This window comes from Phoca vitulina, unplaced genomic scaffold, assembly GCF_004348235.1.
Source record: "Phoca vitulina isolate PV1807 unplaced genomic scaffold, GSC_HSeal_1.0 scaffold4, whole genome shotgun sequence".
NCBI classification, from domain to species: domain Eukaryota; kingdom Metazoa; phylum Chordata; class Mammalia; order Carnivora; family Phocidae; genus Phoca; species Phoca vitulina.
This window is the reverse complement of record NW_022589707.1, coordinates 48644344-48668479: the sequence shown is the minus strand read 5'-3', so window position 1 is coordinate 48668479 and position 24136 is coordinate 48644344. Positions and strand designations below refer to the sequence as shown.

Sequence of the window (24136 nt, the reverse complement as noted above, 5' to 3'; positions counted from 1 at the left end):
CAACAAAAAACTTACTTTGTATGGCTAGATAATATTCCATTGCATAGATACACCATATTTTATTCATCAGTTGATGGGCATTTAGGTTGTTTCTACATTATTATGAATAGTGCTGTTGTGAACATTCATGTTCAAATTTTTGTGAGCGGGTGGCTATGTCATATTACCTTCCCATCAAGTGTATGAAAGTTCCAATTTCTCCACATTCTCACCAACTGTTGCTATTACGTATCTTTTTGATTATAAACCGATGTAGTTGTTGGGAAGTTATTTCTCATTGTGGTTTTGATTTGCAAATCCCTGATAGCTTATAATGTTGAGCATCTTTTCATGTGTTTATTGGCTGTTTGTATATCTGTTTTAGAGAAATGTTTTTTCAGAAAATTTACTTAATTTTTGAACTGGGTTTTTTTTGTTGTTGTTATTGAAGCGTAAGAATTGTTTATATATGCTGGATACAAATCTCGTATCCGGGATATGGTTTGCAAATATTTTCTCTGATTTGTAGATTATCTGTTTACTTGGTGGTGTCCTTCTGAAAGAAAAGTTTTTACCTCTGATTATATCTTAATTTATCTACTTTGGGGGTCATTTTTTCTTTTGGTCTTATATCTAAGAAGATTTACTTCTATATTTCTTAAAAGAATTTTACAATTTTAGCTCTTATATTTGGTTCTGTAATCCCTTTGGAGTTAATTTTTGTGTGTGGTATGAGAAAAGAAGTTCGGTTTCGTTCTTTTGCACGTGGATATGAAGTTGAACCAGCTCCGTTTGTTGAAGGACTGTTCTTTCTCCCTTGAACTGTGTTGATACCCTTGGTGAAAATCAGTTGGCCAAAGGAAAAGGTTTATTTCTGGATCCTCAGTTCAATTCCATTGATTTATAGGTCTATTTATAATCTATTAATACTCTATTGTGTTAAATGACTTAGCTTTTAGTATGTGTAGTTACTTGGTTGGGCCTATCTCCCCAACTTATTCTTTGTGTTCAAAATTCACATGGCTATTCTCTCCCTTTTATCTCCTATACAAAATTTAGAATCAGCTGAAACATTATAGAATTAATTTGGGAAGAATTGCTATCTTTATGATATTAATTCTTTCTATCACAGAATGTAGTGCATCTTCTCATCTCACTTTACATCTCTGACTACAGTGTGGTCAGTGTACATGATCTGTGATATTCTTTTTTTCCAGTAAAATATATATAACAAAAATTTACCATTTAATAATTTGTAAGTGTATAGTTCAGTGACATCAAGTGTATTCCATTGTTATGCATCCATCACTACCGTCTCTCTCCAGAACTTTTTCATTTTTCCAAATTAGAACTCTACCCTTTGCATAATAGCTCTGTTTACCCCTTTTCCCAGCCCCTGGCAACCACCATCCTGTCTTATGAATTTAGTTACTCTAGGTATGTCATGTAAGTGGAATCACATAGTGTTTGTCTTTTGTCACTGGTTTATTTCACTTAGCATAATGCCTTTAAGGTTCATCCATGTTGTTGCACATGTCAGGGTTTGTTTTTAAGGCTGAATAATATTCCATTATAAGTACTAATTTTTAAAAGCTTGTTGACATTTGCTTTATTGTAGGGTCAGTTTTGTAATTATGTACATATGTCCTTGAAAGAATATATTTTATTGGTTGCAAATTTAATATATCTCTAAGCTAGAGAATTGTGTTATTCAAGTCTTCTGTAACCTAGGTTGTTTTGTGGAAAGTTTGTTATGACCTCCTTCCATGATGTGAATTTTTCATTTTTTCTTTATAGTCCTGCCAGTTTATGCTCTTAACATTTTGAGCTGATTCCTAGGTTTAAATTTGTTGTTGTTGTTAATTAAACTTTCATATTATTTTATATGTACCCTTATATGTTTTCTAATATTTTCCCTCTTAAGTCTTTTTTGTCTGTTTTCAACATGTCTGCACAAGATTTCTCCTCCTCTTCTTCCTTCTTTCTTTCTTTTTTGTTAGTATTTTTTATATGTCTTCCTAGAACCTTCTTAATTTAACCTTGCTCTGCCAAAGAATATAGCCTTTCTGTCTTTTAAATTCAGTTTGACTCCCTCCATCTTTTAACTGGTAAATTGAGTATCTTCATATCAATTGTGTTTAGTATAAGTATGTAGGGATTTGTTTCTAGCATTTCCTTTTGTGAATTATAGTTGTTCAGCTTTTTTGGTACTTCATTTTTTTTCTCCATCATTTTTTCTCCATTTATTTTAGGTTGATTGCTTCTTGGTTTTGCTTTTTTTTTTTTTTAATCAGTATGGTATATTTTCATAAATTTAAATTGTCATTTCCCTTTTTTTAAAAATTTCATTTAAATTCCAGTTAGTTAATAGTGGTGTAATATTAGTTTCAGGTATACAGTATAGTGATTCAACACTTCCATTCAACACCTAGTGCTCTTCACAACCACTGCACTCCTTAATCCCCATCATCTATATTACCCATTCCCCCACCTACTTCCCTTCTGATAACCATCAGTTTGTTCTCTATAGTTAAGAGTCTGTTTTTTAGTTTGCTTCCCTCTTTTTTTCTCTTCATTCGTTTTGTTTCTTAAATTGCACATATGAGTGAAATCATACGGTATTTGTGTTTCTCTGATTTATTTCGCTTAGCATAATACTCTCCAGCTCCATCCATGTTGTTAAAAATGGCAAGCTTTCATTTTTTTATGGCTGAGTAGTATTCCATTGTATATATATATACTACAACTTCTTTATCCATTCATTAGTCGATGGACACGGGCTGTTTCCATGGTTTGGCTATTGTAGATAATGGTGCTATAAACATTGGGGTACCTGTATCCCTTTGAATTAGTATTTTTGTATTCTTTGGGTAAATACCTAGTAGTGTGATTGCTGGATTGTAAGGTAGTTCTATTTTTAACTTTTTGAGGAAACTCCATACTGTTTTCCAGAATGCTGCACCAGTTTGCATTTCTACCAGCAGTGCAGGAAGGTTCCCCTTTCTCTTTTTCAAAAATTTTTGTCTACTTTAAAGTTATGCACATCATTTTTATTTATTTAATAGCTACTTTTAAATTATTAACACGCATGTTTAGTTTTAAAAAGTCTAAAGTTAACCAGTACTTAAACACCCATCCTGAATAATACAAAGACTTCAGAAGATGTAAATTTCCACCACCCCTTGGCATTTTATAAGATAAGTTCTAGGGATATCTACAATTCTAATTTTCTGAAAAGCAAGACTTCTGAAGTTCAAAACACTGTGAATCAAAAAGAATATAAATTTGCTCATAATGCCAAAAAAGAAGGAACATATATTCTTTAAAGAAATGGCTTTGGAAATAGAATTTTTAACTTTTTTTAATAATTATTTTCCCATGAACTTTTTTTTTCTTTTAGGTCATATATTTTATTAAACTAATTCAAATAATTGTGATTATTTCAAAGATTAAACACTATAATTTTTTATTTCTGTATTTGCTCTTGCTGAAATTGCATAATGATATTGATTAGAGCACATAATTAGCAACCACCCACATGTCTGGAAGCAAATGTAACCATCCGGAACAAAGTGAAAACACAGAAGCCATAAAACAGGTCTCTGAGCAATGGCAACAAGAAAGCAAAACCAAACCAAACAGAAACATAACCAAAAATCATGGCTATTACAAAAAAATAGAACCTTGAAGTTGCCTCTGCCTAGGGGCTTTATTACCTCATAACCTCCATTAGCAAGCCATCCCCAAATAAATATTTTACTATAAGGGAGAACATTGTGCTTATCATACAGAGAACTTCAAGACCTTTCCTACCCACTTTCAATCCCCCATGATTTAGAAAGGCCAGGGCCTCAATAACATTGATGTCTTACTAGGCATCAATGAAGAATTTATAAAATAGGTGGGTAATAACTCCTCTGTGAAAGTAATTTACAATTTTTATCAGTGGGAGGAAACAGATGATGTTTAGGCGTAGTGGCCTTAGACCACTTACTTCATATAACAAAAGGCTGACTTACACATCTCAGTAACCTGAGAGAATTTCCTGGAATGACCGTCGGGTAAAGTAACCAATCAAAACCAAATCCCCAATTAAATCACCTGAAAAAAGAAAGACTAATGTATGCTTAAGAAACGGACTCAATGGGACACCTGGGTGGCTCACTTGGTTGGGCATCTGCCTTCGGCTCTGGTTGTGATCCCAGAGTCCTGGGACCGAGTCCCACGTTGGGCTCCTTGCTCAGCCTGCTTCTCCCTCTGCCTCTGCCTGCCATTCCCCTGCTTGTGGGTTCTCTCTCTCTCTCTCTGGCAAATAAATAAAATCTTTTTTTTTAAGAAACAGACTCAATATAGTATATTTAAAAGATTTTAATCAAAAATGGTTTTTTGAGGTGAGAGAGTATTATTCACTCAATGGGCATTTTTTAGTGGGGCTCAATAGGTGAAAGTTTAACTTGGGTATCCATCTGATTTTTATTAACAGGTTTTGTACTCTTCATTTTATTTTTCTGACAATGCAACAGAGAAACATGTACTTTTGTACTTAGAACTATGGAAAATAACCATGGACAAAATTATCTCTCATTAAAATTATTAATAGAAATAAAAGCTTTAGTGAAACACTTTAGTCCATTCCAGCTACAACAGAAAAATACTACCTCAGTTTTCAGCATTAAGCAGGAAGCTTTTTATTGCTGAGGAGTAAAATCCATCTGAAATAAAAATGGCATACCATTTTGTGCTACTTTGGTGTCAAATATGCAGCATAATAATGTGTGTCTTACTGGATTGTCAAGATTCCCCCTATATGTTAAAAGCCATACTTCATTTGTAAAAGTGTATAATATAGCCAACTCTTTTGAAAGTGAATAAACTTTTCTCTCTTCTTTAGTCCTTTAATTGGTAGAGGTTCAAAAATATTTGACCTATGTCTGCTCTTAGGTCTAAGTTTCAACTGTTTATTTTTAAAAATATTTACCATTTTTCTTAATTAAAGTTTTAATATGGGTGGTACATAGAAAGTTTGAAAACCTCATAAAAGTACAAAGGAAAAATAATCCTGAAATCATTCATTTCCTTCATTATCTCTTGGCTCCAACACTAAGTAATTTCAGAGTATTGTCCTTTGATAATTGTTTTGTCTGGTCTCTATTTTCTTATATTTTTCACTCGTCATTCCTCGGTATTTCTATGTTATTATTGCTTATAATACGCTTTCTTGTTTTATCTTATCCTTACAGTGAGATCTTAAGGATGACTGTGTTTCTCCTTGCTATTTATTTACTCAACCTATATTTATTAACACCTGCTGTATGTGAAACACTGCATGGGAATATATGAATCAATGGGCAAAGCTCTTATCCTTATGGAACTTACCAACTAAGGATAAAGTGCTTGAATATGGGGTGTCAACCCACAAGATCGGGAGCCATGCGTAATTCACTTCCCTGTCTGTGCAACCCAGCGTGGGATTTCTTTTCTTCTGCATCTACAATAGATATTGGATGGACTCTTAATGTGATGTATAAATAACTACTATTGAAAAAGTAGTTGTCTCTTACCTATATGGCCATATTCCTAATTCTAGAGATTGGATAAGTAGGATTCTGCCTACTTTATTGTGAAGTTCTATATTAAGATGTAACATTTGTTTCATGCTTATAACTTAGCAAACTGTTACTCCATTATCTCAGAGGGTTCCTGTGAAGCTCAAGTAAGCAATAAATATACTTTATTTAAAAAGAAGGAAGGTGGTGGTATTATTTGCCTGGAGCTCTTACAGCATTGATTTATTCATTAAGAGATAAAACATTCAGTAACCCCAGTCATCTAAAACATGGTTATATTATTGGCCTTTAACTTCCAAATATGTTACATATTTTTAAAGAAAGCATAAGAAAAAGATAAGCAATGCAGCAGGAAATAAGTACACAGATGAGTTAGATTCAGTCCCCAGTTCAAAAAGCTTTCAATAGTATACATGGAAAGATAATTTCTCTCTCACACATACAACTTATCTAGAACTTTTCCCCACTTTCTACCTGGTTAATTCAACTTATCCTTCCCACCTCAAATTAAACATCACATTCTTAGATGGAAGTTCCCTCAACCTCTGTATCAGATTTTCTTCACATTTTTTCATGGAACTCTGCATTTATCTTATACAGCACTCGTTATATTTATAATTGCATTATACTGAGAAATATTTAGTATCTGTATCCTGACTAGGCAATAAACATAAAAAAGGGTCAACATACCAGCAAAGTGTCCGGCACAGAGTATGAGCTCAATAAGTGGTTATTGCACGTAGTAACTAATATGGAAAAGATGATGGTAGGGAAAAGGAGAGAGAAAAACGAAGTGTGATGGGAGTGTAATGGAAAGGGAAGGCATTTAATATAGGAGCTTACAAAGGTTCTATGGAAAATTTCAGGTTTTCTTTAGAGGATGTGTATGATTGCTGAATGTGCAGCTGTATAGACACATCTAGAGGATGATACAGAAAAGATAGATTGGTGGAACACAAATGATCAGGGCCACAGTATCCATAGACATAGTAGACACTGTGCCCAGAACCCATGATAGTTTAAGGGGCCCACAGAATATTTTAAATTTTAATTTTTTGATGAAAAAATGAATATTATAGTAATATATAGTAATCCAATGTATGCCAATGTAAGCATAGAATGTAATTTTTAATATATTTTTTTTATGGAGGAAGGGACCCAAAAAAGGCAGTAGTGCCCTGGGCTGATGATAATGAGAATATAGCCCTGGGGACAGTATTTGTTATACAGTAGTTAGGATTTGGCTAGAACCTAGAAAAGGAATAGAAGACTTAATGTTGAGAATGCAGGTTGGCCTCAGGTCAAAGAGAGTCCAAATGCCAGGCTGGGGAAGTTCATTAAACTTTGGTTTTTTTTCAGAGACTTTTTTGTCAACTTCTTGCTTACAGAGGGCTTTTGGAAGAGGAAGCAATAGGATGGATTGTGTTAGAAATAGGGTGATCAATCAAGGACCTTTTGCATTAGGTTAGGTGAGGGTTAAAGAGATTACAGTAGGAAGGGACAGAAGGGATGGAGATTACAGACATTCAGGTATATATTTACCCATGCATTTTAGATCATATGCTGAAAATCCCCTTTTCCCCATAGAAAATTCCCCAAATCATAATTATAAATTTGCATTCCCCCTGAGTATAAATTCCATGAGAGAAGGGACTATATCAACCTTACCTTTTGTATCCTCAGGGCATTGAAGATGGAGACACTCAAGAAAACAAGAGAGTTAGACTCCTGTCAAAGTGTTAAAACTGTTATAACTAGAACTAGATCCTGACCAACCCATCCTTATCATCAAAGCCAGTGCTCAAAGCCTGAGCATGTGACAAATGCCTTCCAATTGATTGATGGTTCAGTTAGAGCAAACCAGCAGTAACAACATATACATAAACCTTAAGTATAACTTACTTTAAAGTTAATTTTAAATGATTATTAATTTTTTGAAAATTGGGTAGTCTTAGCCTATGGTCTATAACTAAATATATATTTATAATCATAACTTGCACATTTATATGCTGCATTAACTCATATACAGAGGAAGTTGTAATGACATAAAACCATGTAGTATGCATTGAGTACAGTTGTGTTGCATGTAGATTTGTTAGCATTCTAAGTGGGTAATTTGTACACCTAGGATGTAACAAGCCTTGTGCTAGATAGAAATACAAGTATCAGGGGGGGAAATCAGAGGGGGAGACGAACCATGAGAGACTATGGACTCTGAGAAACAAACTGAGGGTTCTAGAGGGGGGGGGGTGGGAGGATGGGTTAGCCTGGTGATGGGTATTGAGGAGGGCACGTTCTGCATGGAGCACTGGGTGTTATGCACAAACAATGAATCATGGAGCACTACATCTAAAACTAATGAGGTAATGTATGGTGATTAACATAACAATAAAAAAATTAAAAAAAAAATACAAGTATCACATATAATGGCATATGTTGGGTGCTAACAGGTTAGGTTAGTAATAGGAAGGATAAGGCAAATCCTCACTAAGGAGAAGTGATGTTTGTATCAAGTCTTGAAAGAGTAAATGCTAGCCAGGTAGATCAAAGCAGAAAGGCATGTAAAATTTTAAAATTAGAGGAAATTACTCTTATACTTAAAAAGACTTTATTAATCTTTTGGAATATCAGTTTCTTTATCTGTGGCATGTGATAATCATCTTTTGTATCATTGTTCAGCTATTTTCAGTGTTTGTTCAGAATATGGAAAAGGAAAGGAGCATAAAGAGCAGCATGAGGTTATGAATTCCATGATTTTGAAGAAGAGGGAAGATAGTGTGTAGTATTGATAGGTAAATTAGCTGCCTGTCTGTGTTTTAGAGATTTGTCTTTTTTGGGGACGGAGGAATAGACTAAGTGAATCTTCAGGAACTTCCAAACTCTGGCTTTTTGATTTGATAACTTAAGTATGAAGAATGTTAACATTGTTAAATCATTGTGATTATATTTAATGCTCTTAAAGAAACTAACATTTTATAGTATTGAGATTATACCATTCAACCTATGAAAAATTCATTGTTCTATACCATAATATAAAAACTGAAAGGTATTAAAACATAGCCATTTAATTGGTAATTTTTAGGCTCCCATAAATTTTATTACCAATATTACTGAATAAATTCAAGATAAAATTTTCAGTATTGAGCCTTACTGGCAATTTGAAAGCAGCCAAATTGTTCTCCTACTTTGTGTTGCAAAAATTCCTGAGCTATATTCAAAACGTTGTTATCAAGATAGGAAATGAATCTAAGTCGATGTTCCTCTTGAGGTTAAAGGTCTGTTTCTTTCAATCAGTTCAAATTGACAGGCCTCCTGCCATCACCTCCTCCTTAGCCAGGCAGACAGGCCCTGGCAGTCAGCGTGAAAACATCTGTTGAATGGATTTATTGACTAGATCTTGTTTTTTCTCTCTCTTTTTCTATTTTTTTTTCTTTTTCCCTTCACACCGTTTATTATGTCTCTGACCTGATGAACTTAATTTGTTTACACGTCGTTCTCAGTGTCTCCCTCAATGCTTGTCTCATGTTTCTTTCTACTGTGCTCTTTTCTTGGCAACAGCCCTTCCTGGAGCCCCAGCACACACGTGCGCTGTCAGTGCGCCAAGCTCAGCTGGCTGTGGTTGGCATGGATGGATTAGAGAAACATCGTCTTGTCTCCAGGACTCATTCCTCCCCTGCTGCCTCCATTTTACCTCATCCAGCAATGGACTGCCCCCTCCAGCCTGGCTCTGCAACTGGTAGGAATCCCTAAAGACTCCCTAATAGGCAGGCTAAATGCACCGTTCTTGTAGGATTAAGCGATTTAAATGCTCTGAATAACTCCAATAGCAGAACGCTCTATTTTAACCCAATGCAACCCAAATTTTATGAGGTTCTATTGGCTACAAGACAAACAGCACATCTGATAAATCTTGGGCTTAGTATTAATAGCCTCATAAATTGTTATCATTCAAGGGCCTGGAAAACACATCAACAGGTGCATAGGTCCCTTTTGGAAACAAAATCCCTACAACATTCCTTAGCACTGTTCCTCAATCTCTTCCTCCTAGTAGTCATGGCCCCTAGGAAATTTATGATGTTTGGCTTCATTTGACTCTAACGAGTGCCTCTCCCCCAGTTTGTTTTTCATGTTTTGTTTGTTTCATTGTTTTCTTCTGACCTGCCATACAAATGACACCTGGGAGACAGTGGTGCCAAGCTACATACGTTAGTTCCATTTCTATTTACTATGGCACCTCTGGGTGGGCTATTTGACCAACCTTTTCCTTTGCCTACAGCTGTGTTTGATATTTTAGAACCTGGCTACAGAGGAAAACAAACCAGATAATTCCAAGGCCAGAGGAAGGTCAAGTCTGGAACATACACAAAAAAGGGGTGCTATTCACTCTCCAAAGGAACTGTGCTGTAAATGTCCATGTGCATAAATACTCCTTTCTGTCTTCACAAGAATGGGGTCCAGAAGATATCCATGCTCTCAAACTTGTGGCTGATCAAATGAAAAATATCATAGCCCCAAGGGGCTCATAACTTGGATGCAGCAAGGGGAGTATTCATGTGCACCTTCTCTCAAAGGCTCTCACAGGTTATCTGATTTATTTTTGAATCAATTTTCAGGATTCAGAGTTTGTTTTTGTGGCTTTGGTGACCTCATGCAACCCTTTGTGCTTGGAAAAGTTAAAACACTTTTTCTAAAATCACATTCCCAAGCCTTGATGTCATCTTATTTAAAAATCAATGAATGGGGGCACCTGCGTGGCTCAGATGGTTAAGCGTCTGCCTTTGGCTCAGGTCATGATCCCAGGGTCCTGGGATCGAGTCCCGCGTCAGGCTCCTTGTTCAGCGGGGATCCTGTTTCTCCCTCTGCCTGCCACTCTCCCTGCTTGTGCTCTCTCTATAATAAATAAATAAAATCTTAAAAAAAATTTTTTTAAAAATTTAAAAAATCAATGAATGGAATGGCCAAGTTACTTAACTTTGACAGACATCTTTAATAAGTACGCAAAGGAACTACTTTTTATAAGGTGTTATACCACAAGCCAACATTCCATCCTAGGAGTTACAGGCTGGGTATATTTGCCCAGACAACCCAGGACTGCAGCCCAGTGTCAGCAGAAGCTGCTTGATTCAGTCATGCCTGGTTCTTTCCTTCGTCTTTAGAGAGTGTTTCCTCAAAACCAGATATATGATGTAGAGGAATACTTTTGGTAGTTTTCAGGTCGGTAGCCTTCAAGAATTACATTCTTCTAAATTCTTTTTCCTGAAAGTATTTTTTATTTAGCCATAAGCTTTCAAAAGAGAACACAGAGCAATAATCATCCTGTCATAATGACAATTCCACTCACTCAAAATTATTTCCTTAATTTTAAAGTGAACTTAATTATAAAGTTTCATGGTGCTGTCCCCATGTATGTTGCTGTCTGCTATTGAAATCCTATTGATTGAGTTTCTTTTCTTGGTTAAGAGGGGTGACCCTTTCCTGACATGCTTTGGCCTTTCCTCTTCTTTTAGATGTTCCTTCAATATGAATAAAGCAAGTTCCCTGAATATTAGAATGATACTACAAGTTTAGGAAAACACTGTTGCCAGATGGACAGGGTTGGTAAGTCTTAGAAGAATCCAGGTGAAAGAGTAGACTATAACCGTAATAATATAAGCATGACAAACAACCTAATCATTCAGAACAAATACTGGGTCATTCCAGATCATTAGTTTCTTTCTTATAATGTCAACATCCTAGTATTTATCAGAGTTTGTATTCCATACACAAGTAGGGAAATGAACTTGAGATTATTTTCATATTTAATGGACTTGATAGGGCACATTTCTTGCCTAGTGATTAAATAAACATATTTTTTTTAAAAACAGGATTTTAGGGGCACTTGGGTGTCTCTGTTGGTTAAGTGGTTTTGCGTTTGACTCTTGATTTCTACTCTGGGGGTCATGAGATTGAGTCCCCCCCCCCCCCCCCCCCCCGCCTTGGGCGCATGGAATCTGCTTAAGATTCTCTCTTTCCCTCTCCCTCTACCCCCTCCCCTGCTCATGCGCATCTGTGTGATCACTCTCTCTCTTTAAAAAAATGCACAGGATTTTAGTGTTTCTAATGATCTCGATTTCAGAGGTGAAGTATTAAGACTGATTTGTAGTAAGTTTGAAAAGAAGTATCTTTAAGCATTAAATTCCTTTCTTTTGATTTTTTAACATCTATTTGTTGTAGATGCATTTAAAAAATCAAAAGTGACATTCAAGTATGTTCCTTGGAAATATTTAGGTTTTTTTTCAAAAGAAGGTTATACAATCTCACGCACTCAGTAGTTGTTCCACTAAAAAGTAAGGAGGAGAAAACAAATACATTGTAAAGGTGATTTGCTTAAACCCATCTTGTAAGAGCTGTACTTTTTGCCATAACTTAAAAAGTTATTTGTTAACTCACATACTTTTCAAGGCACACCTTTTCAAACTTGCACCTTCCATGTGGATTCTCAGCCACCAGATAGAGCAGCCACACCACCCCCTTTTTGAAAAGAACAAGTCAGTGTTTCCGGGAGAAAATGTTTGAATTCAGTCCGTTGTTGAAAGATGAAGTCTTCAGTCTGTTTCCTGTGAGGACTTGAATGGACCAAGAAATGGACTAATATGTAGACACTACCTGGTGGCTCTACAGAATGCCTGGTAAAGATATTTCTAGGATGGACAAGAAGAGTATATGATCATGATGCTGCTAGTGATAATGAAGAATGTATTGCACAGCCAGGTTGCCACATATTCATTTAAAGGGATTTTATGTTATATTGTAATGAGTAATAATACTTATTTTTTGTATAATATTCAATTTAAGAGGTGGGGTTTTTGTTATATTTAAAGCCAAGGCATATGTTTATATGACTTCTGGCAATTAGGGAAAGGGCAGTGTATTTTGTTTTCTTTACCATTGCCATCTCTTCTGCTCAACTATTCTTAACAGAGATGAGGCTTGGCCATGACTCATAACAGGGCATTGACAGTATATGACATAGTTGTACCAAATGGGATTCACTGAAACAAAAATATAATGGCAAATGAATTTGGTTGAATTTTGGTTCCTATAGTAAATCATATTCAATGATCTAACTAGTAGGAATGATGTTCCCTTTACAGTTTCTGTAGCATATTCTCATAGGCCCTGGGTTATGTTTGTTTGTTTGTTTTTGCTCACTCATTCTTAAATGTAGAGAAATCTTTATAGATATTTGCCAGCAAGTGAGTGAATTCTGTTTGATTTCACTTTTTCCAACTTATATGCTGGTTGAATCTTCTCTTTGGCTATGTTGTTGAATGGCAGTACTAGTCCAATTCCTAGGTTTCAACAGACTATCTCATAGTGTGAGTTGGAAGGCCTAGGGTGGGATTTCCTCCATCCATTTCTTTTTTAGCTGTCTGATACTCTGATAAGATGATTTACATAAAAAATTATAAGTCTTAGAAATTCTTTTTATCTACTCAGACATAGTTTAGCAAATTTTAAACATTCACTTTTGGATATTTCATTTGTTTGATGGACAAATCAAGTTTCACAATTAATAATTACACTATCCGGTACTTTGATTTAAGTGTACCCGTTAAAAGAGAATATAACAAGTATTACAGATGTTAGAATGTAAAGAATACAGTAGATATAGAACAAAAAAGCCAGATAAGCCTTATGGATAGACGAGAATTATGAATAGAAAGTATAATAGCTGCTATAGGTATGAAGTGGAAGTTATTAGGAATGAACCTTGCTTCAAGATAGCACTTATTATCCATTTTAGTAATTCTACCCATTTCAGGTCTTTTAAAAAATTTTTTAAAAATATTTTTAAGAGGTTATCTCTGACCTAACCCCATACATTTTTTCTTCCTTACTGTACAGAGTTTTTTAAAAAAAAGTCATATAACTATATTTATACCTGCCTCATCTTTACTACTAGATCATGAATTAAATGTAATAAAGTGAAATTGTTGGCACCCCAAAATTCCGAGTGGTCGAAGCAAGATGGGTCAAAGTCAGAGTGGTGGTCAACCCTGGAGGTGGCAAGAAAGATGACAAAGACAAGAAAAAGAAATCTGAATCTCCTGTACCAACTAAAGTGGGAGAAAAGAAGAAGAAAACAAAGGGACCAGATGCTGCCAGCAAGCTGGCACTGGTGACACCTCACACTCAGTGCCAGTTAAAATTGTTGAAGTTAGAATTAAAGATACCTTCTCATGGAGGAAGAATTCATTAGAAATCAAGAACAAATGAAGCCTTTAGAAGAAGAGCAAGAGGAGGAAAGATCTGAGAGGGACCCTCATGTTGGTAGGAACCTTGGAAGAGAACATTGGTGACAATGATGCCATCATGTCTACATCTGTGGGCTCAGAACACTACATCAGCCTTCTTTCCTTTGTAAAAGACAGAATCTGCTGGAACCAGGCTGCTCACTCATACTCAGCCACTAGGTACATACCATCATTGGGGTGCTCATGTTTGACAGGGATCCTTTGGTCACAGTGATGAAGGTAGAAAAGGCTCCCCAGGAAACCTATGCTGGTATTGTGAGGGGTGGTCAACCAAATCCAGGAAATTCAGGAAACTGTGGAGCTTCCTCTCATCCTGAATATTATGAAGTGGTGGGTATAAATCCCCCAAAGAGAGTCATTTTCTATGATCCCCCTGGCACAGATAAAATCTTATTAGCCAGAGCAGTAGCAAAACAAACCTCAGCCACTTTCTTGAAGGTGGTTGGCTCTGAACTTACTCAGAAGTACCTAGGTGATGCCTAGGTACTCGTTTGGAAATTGTTTCGAGTTGCTGCAGAACATGCACCATCCATCATGTTTATTGATGAAATTAATGCCATTGGAACAAAAGGTATGACTCAAATTCTAGTGGGGAGAGAGGAATTCAATGTACAGTGTTGGAACTGTTGATCCAGTTGGATGGATTTGATTCAAGGGGTAACATGAAAGTTATCATGGGCACAAACCAGATAGAAACTTTGGATCCAGCACTTACCAGACCAGGTTCCATTGACAGAAAGATCGAGTTCCTCCTGCCCAATGCAAAGACTACAAACCTCATCTTTCAGATCCACACAAGTAGGATGATGCTGGCTGATGATGTAACCCTGGATGATTTGATCATGGCTAAAGATGACCTCTCTGGTGCCAACATCAAGGCAATCTGTATAGAAGCTTGTCTGATGGCCTTGAGAGAACGTAGAAAGAAAGTAACAAATGAAGACTTAAAAAAAAACTAAAAATGCTCTTTATAAAAAACAAGGAGGCACCTCTGAGAGGCTCTATGTCTAGTAGACCACTCCTGTGTTCCTTTTTGAGTGTGATGTGCAGGATGTGCACTGGGCTGCCTTCATCTGTTAGTCACATGAAATGCTCTCTCCCTGATAAAGTGTGCTCTTTCTCAAAAAAAAAAAGAAAAAAATTGCTGGCACCTGGATCATAATGAACATTCAATGACTGTTTATTGCATTTACATCTTTCAGGAAAGGTATCATGCTATCTCTATGTATCATGCTAAATTTCTGTCCTTTGGCCCTGCAAGATATTTAATAAATGTTGTTGAGCAGATACCTTGAGATGGTGTAAAACCTCAGGCAGTTGCCAGAAAAGCAATATGAAGTTGAATGTTAAGAACTAGGAATCAGGATTAGGAGTTTTAGGGTTAAAGATTCTAGACTCAACTCATAGACCAAAGTAGACTCAACCTAACAGTGTGATATGAGACTGGGTATAAACCTGAAGACAAGAATGGTTTCTGTGGTAAATGACTTAACTACATGTAATGATTAAGAAAAGAGAAAGATAGACAGTAGGTACTTCAAATACTTACCTCATTTAATAAAGCTGAAAGCCAGAGAATGTACAGAGTCCAAGCAGATCTAGAAAATGTAGAAAAAATCTTTTTGATGGAAAATAAACTTCTAGGGTTTAAAATACAGGTAAAGACTTTATGATAATACTCCTTTGTGTATTTTCCCAAATCCTAATTTTAACTCTTGTCCCATTGATTAAGAGAGAGATTGATCCATTGGCTTATGTTGCAAATGGTAGTCAGTAGGGCAGAAAGGGTCAGAGAAAAGTAGAATTCCATATGAATCCCAAAGAGAAGGGCAGGCTTATTTCTCACCCTATAAGTCTTTGTTTCTGAAAAAAAAGGAAAAAAGAAAGGAAAGGCATGGAGATGAAGGATGAGGTTAAAGTCTCACCTTGCACTCTACCTGTTAACACCTCATTGCTACATCATTAAGATGAGTAAGTGGAGGTTTAGAGTTCCAGACTTTATTTATTTCCCTTTAAATTCAGATATCTTTCCAAGAGCTCCTGGACTTTGTATTATAGTCTCTAGATACTTGGCAATAGCTTCCAGCTACCATAACCTGTTTTATAATATTTTTTGCAGTGGTTTATGGAGAAAATGTTGTTAAAAGAGGAACAGTACTATGGAGCTAAAAAAATTAGATATGTCAAGAGATGAAATAGTGAAAAAAATTAACCAACTTAATGATTAAAATCTCTAGTCTTAAGAAAAACATGTTTGCACAATGAGAGAGATGCTGTATTTTTTGTGTCTATTATCATTAATATATCTTTTATGTAGTATGAAATTGTAGTTGAAAATATGTAAAGCTATCCAACAAGAGGATATAACAGTTGTAAATATTTATGCACAAAACATGAGAGTACCCAATACATAAAACAAAGAGGAAATAATCAATAGTAATAGAATAATAGTAGGGGACTTTAACACCCCACTTATATAGCTGGACAGATCATCCAAACAGGAAATCAACAAGGAAACAGTGGCTTTGAATGACATGCTGGACCAGATGGATTTAACAGACATATTCAGAACATTCCATCCTAAAAAGCAGACTACACATTCTTTTTAGGTGCACATGATACATTCTCCAGAATGGATCACATATTAGGCCACAAAAGAAGCCTCAAGAAATTCAAAAAGATCAAAGTCATACCATGTATCTTCCTGACCACAATGCTATGAAATTAGAAATCAACCACCAAAAAAAAAAAAAAAACTTGGAAAGACCGTAAATACACAGTGATTAAATAACATGCTACTAAACAATGAATGGGTCAACCAAGAAATCAAGGAAGAAATAAAAAATTGCATGGAAACAAATGAAAATGAAAACATAACATTCTAAAACCTTTGGGATGCAGCAAAAGCAGTTCTAAAAGGGAAATTTATAGCAATACAGGCCTACCTTGAGAAGCAAGAAAAATCTCAGATAAGCAACCCAACCTTACACCTAAAGGAGCTAGGAAAGGAACAACAAACAAAATCCAAAACCAGCAGAGGAAGGAAATTATAATAGAGATTAGAGCAGAAATAAATGATATAGAAACTAAAATGCACAATAGAACAGATCAATGAAACCAGGAGCTGGTTCTTTGAAAAGATCAACAACATTGATAAACCTCTAACCAGACTCATCAAAAAAAAAAAAAAGAGCGAGAGAAAAGACTCAAACAAAATCACAAATGAAAAAGAAATAACAACCAACACCACAGAAATACAAACAATTGTAAGGGACTATTTTGAAAAACTCTGTGTCAACAAATTAAACAACCTAGAACAAACGGATTAATTCCTAGAAACATATAACCTACCAAAACTGAAGCAGGAAGAAATAGAAAATTTGAACAGACCAGTTATCAGCAAGGAGATTGAATCAGTAATCAAAAACTCCCAACAAACGAAAGTCCAGCATCAGACTGCTTCACAGGCAAACTCTACCAAACATTCATTCATTCATTCATTCATTCATTCATTTATTTAAAAAGATTTTGTTTGTTTATTTGACAAAGAGAGCAGGGGTGGGGAGGAGGGGGAGAAGGAGAAGCAGGCTCCCTGCTCAGCAGGGATGCAGGGCTCTATCCCAGGACCCTGGGATCATGACCTGAGCCCAAGGCAGACACTTAACCAACTGAGCCACCCAGGCGCCCCTCTACCAAACTTTTAAAGAAGAGTTAATACCTATTTTCCTCAAAGTATTCCAAAAAAATAGAATAGGAAGGAAAACTTCCAAATTAATTCTATAAGGCCAATATCACCCTGATACCAAAACCAGATAGACATCACAAAAAAGAGAACTAAAGGCCAGTATCTCTCATGAGTATATATGCAGAAATCCTCAACAAAATATTGGCAAACCAAACCCAACAATACATTAGAAAAATCATATACTATAATCAAGTGGGATTTGATCCCAGGATACAAGGATGGTTCAGTATTCTCAAAACAATCAAGGTGATGCATCACATCCATGAGGGAAAGGGTATATCAAAGGCATTTGACATATAATTATTTCAGTATATCAAAGGCATTTGACAAATACAATATATCCACTCATGATAAAAACTCTCTGCCAACTAGGTCTGCCAAATAGGTCTATTATATGTCAACATAATAAGGGCTTTATATGAAAAACTCAGAGCCAGGGTACCTGGTTTGCTCAGTTAAGCTTCTGCTTAACTCAGGTCATGATCTCAGCATCCTGGGATCAAGCCCCACATTGGGCTCCCTACTCAGTGGGAAGTCTACTTCTCCCTCTGCCCTTCCCCACTGCTCATGCTCTCTCTCGCTGTCTCTCAAATAAATAAAATAGAAAAAAAAAATCTCACAGCCAATATCATACTCAATGGTGAAAAACAGAGAGGTTTTCCCCTAAGTCAGGAACAAGACAAGAATGTCCACTCTCACCATTCTTCTTCAACATAGTACTGGAAGTACTAGCCAAAGCAGTTAGATAACATAAAGAAATAAAAGGCATCCAAATTTGTAAGGAAGAAGTAAAACTCTCACTATTTGAAGATGACATGGTACTCTAAGTAGAAAACCTGAAGACTCCACCAGAAATTTACTAGAACTGATAAATGAGTTCAGTAAAGTTGCAGGATACAAAAATCAATGTACAGAAATCTGTTGCATTCCTGTACACTAATAATGAAGCAGCAGAAGGTTAAGAAAACAGTCTCATTTACAATTACACCAAAGCCAATAAAATATCTAGGAGTAAACTTATAGAGGTGAAAGACTTGTACTCTGACAACTATAAAACACTGATGAAAGATATTCAAGACAATGCAAGAAATGGCAAGACATTCCACACTTATTAGTTGCAAGAACAAATACTGTTAAAAGGTCTATACTTCCTAAAGCAATCTACAGATTTAATGCAATCCCTATGAAAACAACCACAGCATTTTTCACAGAACTAGAACAAACAACCCTAAGATTTGTATGGAACCACAAAAGACCTCAAATATCCAAAGCAATCTTGAAAAAGAAAAATGAAACTGGAGGTATCACAATACCAGATTTCAAGTTATATTACAAAGTGGTAGTAATTAAAACAGTATGGTACTGGCATAAAAATGGAACTAGAAATAAACCCAAAATTATATGGTCAACTAATATTTGATAAAGACTGAATATACAATGGAAAAAGTCGCTTCAACAAATGATGTTGGGAAAACTGGAAGCTATGTGCAAAAGAAAGAAACTGGACAACTTTCTTTCATCATACACAAAAATAAACTCAAAATGGATTAAAGACCTAAATGTGAGACCTGAAACCATAAGGATCCTTGAAGAGAGCACAGACAGTAATTTCTCTGACATTAGCCATAGAAACTTTTTTCTGGATATGTTTCCTGAAGCAAGAGAAATATAAAAGCACAAAGAAACTATTGGGAGTACATCAAAATAAAAAGCTTCTGCACAGCAAAGGAAACAATCAACAAAACTAAAAGGCATCCTGCTAAATGGAAGAAAATATTTGCAAATGACATATCCCAGTAAAGAGTTAGTATCCAAAATATATAAAGAATTGATACAACTCAACACCCAAAAACAATTCAATTTAAAAATGGGCAGAAGACATGAACAGACATTTTTCCAAAGAAGACACACAGATGGTCAACAGACACATGAAAAGATGCTCAACATCGCTCATCATCAGGGAAATGCAAATCAAAACTATAATGAGATATGACCTCACACCTGTCAGAATGGCTAAAACAAAACAAGAAACAAGTGTTGGTGAGGATGTGGAGAAAAGGGAACCTTTTTGCACTGTTGGTGGGAATGCAAACTGGTGTAACCACTGTGAAAAACAGTATGGAGTTTCCTTAAAAAATTAAAAATAGAACTACCCTATGATCTAGTAATCACAAAACTGGATATTTAGCCCCCCCAAGAAACCCCCCCAAAACAGTAATTCAAAGGGATACATGCACCCCTGTTTATTGCAGCATTATTTACAATATCCAAACTATGGACACAGCCCAAGTGTCCATTAATAGATGAAAGGATAAAGAAGATGTGGTATATATACATATACAATGGAATATTACTCAGTATAAAAAGAATGAAATCTTGCTATTTGCAGCAACATAGATGGAGCTAGAGAGTATAATGCTAAGTGAAATAAGTCAGAGAAAGACAAATACTGTGATCTCATTATATGTGGAATTTAAGAAACAAAACAAACAAGCAAAGGGAAAAAAAGGACAAACCAAGAATCAGACTTAACTATAGAGAACAAATTGATGGTTACCAGAGGGGAGGTGGGCGGGGGAATGGGTGAAATAGGTGATGGGGATTAAAGAGTACACTTTCCATGATGAAAAAAGAAAGAAAGGGAGGGAGCAAATGAGGGAGGAAGGAAGGATGGAAGAAAATATATTAAACAGTTCCTGTTATGTAATAGCAACTTATATACTTGATATATCTGAATTGTAAAGACGTCATATATCTTTATATTTTGAATATTACTTTTTATGCCTGCCTGCTTTCTTTTCTGCCTTTCTACATATCTTTTGACTTTATTTAAAAATATTTTTTCATCTTTTTGTGCAAAATGCCATGCAGAAATATAAAGCTGATAAGCTAAATACCTGTAATAGAGGCACTTGCCAGTAGGATGGTAAGGTATATAAAATAAAAGATAGAATACTGAAGAAGTGAGGCTACAAAAACTTCAGGATTCCAAGGAGATCCACTAGTTAGGTTCATCAAGCAAGACTTTATAATGGAGATAACTGTCCTAGTTCTTATATATGTTCATTTATTTATGTTTTTCATTCATTCATTAAAAATACTTTTGAGGACCTACTATATTCCAGGCATGTGTATAGACACTAAGAGTTCAGAGGTAAATGATACAACTCTAGTCTTTGCTTTCATAGATCTCAACAGATAGAGAAGAAAATGTACAATTAACAAGATTTTACAACAAACTGCTCTGAAGACCCAGAAGATGCTGTGAGAACATTAAGTAGGAGACCTAATTTAGAGACATTTATTTAGCCTTGAAGAGTGAATAGGAATTAGCCAAATGAGGGCTGGAGTTATGGGGGGCAGGAAGGAAGAATTTTGGGCATAGATGGAACAGCATGTATGAAGATCCCAAGGATGGTATGATTTTGATTGTCTTGAAGAATGGGAGGTAAGCTTTGTGGGAGAAAGGGAGATCAAGGGAGGAGGTATATGAGATGAAGCTGAAGAAGTGGGGAGGGGCCCATCTGTGCCCTGAGAAATTTTAATCTCATCAGTGAAGTCACCAAAGGATTTAAGCAAAGGTAGCTGTGGTGTGGCAAATGGAATCGAGTAAAAGTCAGGTAGCCAGTTACAAGGCTTTATTTTAGGAGTTCAGATTAAAGATAATAGTTCCTTGGATTGTGTGTGGTTTTGGCTAGAGATAATTGAGTGATTCAAGTGGTATTTTGAAGGGAAAACGAACACTATTTGTTGGTTCTTTGGAGGGGGAGTGTCCAGAGGATACTAAGGTTTCTTGCTTGAGCAATGGTGGGTCATGATGTCCTTTACTGAAATGAAGGATACTGTGTATGGCTTAAGATCATGAACTCAAATCTGAGACATTCTCACTTTATAAAAACCATGAGACATCCAAATGGAGATTTTGGATGGCAATTGAATAGACAAGTGTGCAAGTGTACTGCTTAGAAGAGGGATCAACATTAAGGATGAAAATGTCAGTCAGGGGCATAGGGATGTATTTTGAAGCCATTTGAGTGTTACGATTGGATATTATTTGGACCAGCAAAGCAAAGTAACGTTTTTGTCTTAGACATAATTTTTACCACATGGTTTCAAAATACATATGTCATTATTCTGCAATACTCAGATAAATATTTTCCCCTCTTGAGTATCATTCCTCTAACATGAGATTGTAAGTCAAAGAGAGAATAAAATGCATTAATTAAACTTACTTTACAATAAAAATTTCTGGTCTTTATCTGTTCTTGAATAGATACTTATTTTTGCTCTTTAATTTTGGTCTTGAATTCTTTTGCCCTCATTCCCTGCCCCCAGATAATGTATTTCTATGGTAATTTGTTGGAATATTTGATTGGTTAAATGTTTTCTTATGTCAGGCAATTTTGTAAGTAACATGTTTTCCCCCCAAGGAATTGGATTAAGGGTGGAAATCTTTTCGAAATTAACCAGAGTTATAATTATCATCTAATTTGTTGCTTTAAAAAGCCCTATTTTATGTATCCATAATAGTTTGTTTCATCATAGTTTTAAGAATCTTTCTCATCATAGGGTCTAACTAAAATATGAAATATGTTAACTCAATAATTTAAAAGCAGATTTTATGCATCAAGTATCTATGGAATCTCTACTGAAGGTAGTACAATTAATTCACTTTTTTTTTTACTTTTTCATTTTTTTAGAGAAAAACTTCAAATGTCCCACAGTATTATAAGATCTACGGTATCCATTATTGCTTACAGATTGGCATAAATTTTGAGAAAAGCACAATAAGCAGGGAGGAAACTCTGCACAACTCTGAAGGACTTGCTAAGCAGAATAGGCAAGCTGTTGGAAAGTCTTGTAGTTTATTACAAGGCCTGATCCAAAGTGAAGGTAGAATTACTCATGAAATTAATTAATGATTTAAAGAGTCAACTCATTTTGTGGCTTCAGTGATAAAATTTAGACCTTTACTGAATTGAATTATCTGTCTAAACATACTTCATAAGATACTGGTAAAATTACAGTATTTTTAAAAATCTGAAGTTTCTAAGATATTACCATCTTCATCACTACAGATTTACTAAGCTAGGGTCTGAGTACTGATTAATCCATGGGTTAACCTTTTTTGCATTTATATCCAGATAACACAGGACTAAATAGTTCTTATATGCTAGGAATTTGCAAATATGTATTATTTTTCTATTTGTAAATTTATTTTTAAAAGAATGTCTTTTTTGGAATAGTCATATTGTCATCTAACTTGTGTCATTACCTTGTATCATTACTCAGTCTTGTGCCGTGTTTTCTTTGTCCTGAAGGAATTGCCTACGACCCTCTGATGCTGAAACACCAGTGCATTTGTGGCAATTCCACCACCCACCCTGAGCATGCTGGACGAATACAGAGCATCTGGTCACGACTGCAAGAAACTGGGCTGCTAAATAAATGTGAGGTAATCCTAAATTGGCTACACTCTTTTACTTACTTAAATAAATCCTGTAAAGAGGCCAGTATTCATTTGGGTGATAGTAGAAAAATGTTAATGCTGGAGCACAAACACCATGATGGATGAACCATCATTGATACTAGTAACATAGCACTTATGACCTGACTCTGGGCTGTGCACATAGTAGAGCCTCAGTCCATGTTGATGGACTGAGCAGCTGCATGATGTATGTGTGCTATTATTGCAGCACTTTTTGGTATATACGGTAGCATGGTTGTTTCCAAATAGGTGTCATTTATTGAGTTAATTTTCTGAGAAACTCTACAAACTGTTAAGTGCTAAGTGGTTGTTATTTCTTATCATAAACTATATAGTGAACTCAGATATATGCCAAATTTGCCTATGGAAATGACTAGATTTAAAAATTAACTGTCCTCTTACCAAGAAGAGTCACTTCTTTTTATTGAAGTGGCTGATGTTCTTACATTTTTATGGTAGAGGTTTGAGTACTTTTATTTTATTGGTATTTATTTAGATTCACTTCTGCTGATTCCTCTTGAGTCCCATTTTTCATTTAGAAAAATCTATTTCTTAGGCTTTCCAAAGTAAAAATAATATCAATTCAAAAAGGCTCCTATTGTCAGATTTGCAAATTATGTAACAGTCAGCAGCTGTTTGATTTAGTTGCTATAAATGTCCATTTTTGCCTAAAACCCAGTAACATTCTATATTTGAGTCTAAGACATTTTTAAAAGAAAAATATCCCCCATGTTTTTTTTTTTTCACATCACTTTAACATTTATTGATCAAAAGTATTTTTTTCCTGGGTTTATATTATGTTCCAAACGTGTTCTAGGGACTAGAATTACAGAATTTCACAAGACAAATAAAGTCCCTGTTATTACAGACTGACAGTTTAACATGTTGCTCTTTGGTTTTGTTGTCAGTCTTTGCAGATCAGTGAAGGAAATCCAATCTAGTTCTCACCAGTTTGGGAAAAAATTAAACGGATAATATTTTGACTATAGTTATTATCATGAGGAGACAAATATTGAGACTACATTGAATTCACTGTACTTTGATAAAATAAAAGAGCAAT

The 24136-nt window shown here is 35.4% G+C and overlaps 1 protein-coding gene and 1 pseudogene across 13 annotated transcripts in view; both read left to right on the top strand.

Annotated features, from left to right (window-relative positions):
• The window catches only part of HDAC9 (histone deacetylase 9), a 912577-nt gene that overhangs the window by 603457 nt on the left and 284984 nt on the right, over nucleotides 1-24136 (top strand). For all 13 annotated transcript variants that reach the window (XM_032401986.1, XM_032401978.1, XM_032401976.1 and 10 more), the window contains 2 exons: nucleotides 9105-9282; nucleotides 22910-23043. In XM_032401986.1, the coding sequence (XP_032257877.1) occupies nucleotides 9105-9282; nucleotides 22910-23043 (312 nt within the window). The remainder of the gene's footprint in view (nucleotides 1-9104; nucleotides 9283-22909; nucleotides 23044-24136) is intronic.
• LOC116630984 lies at nucleotides 13557-14981 on the top strand (annotated as a pseudogene).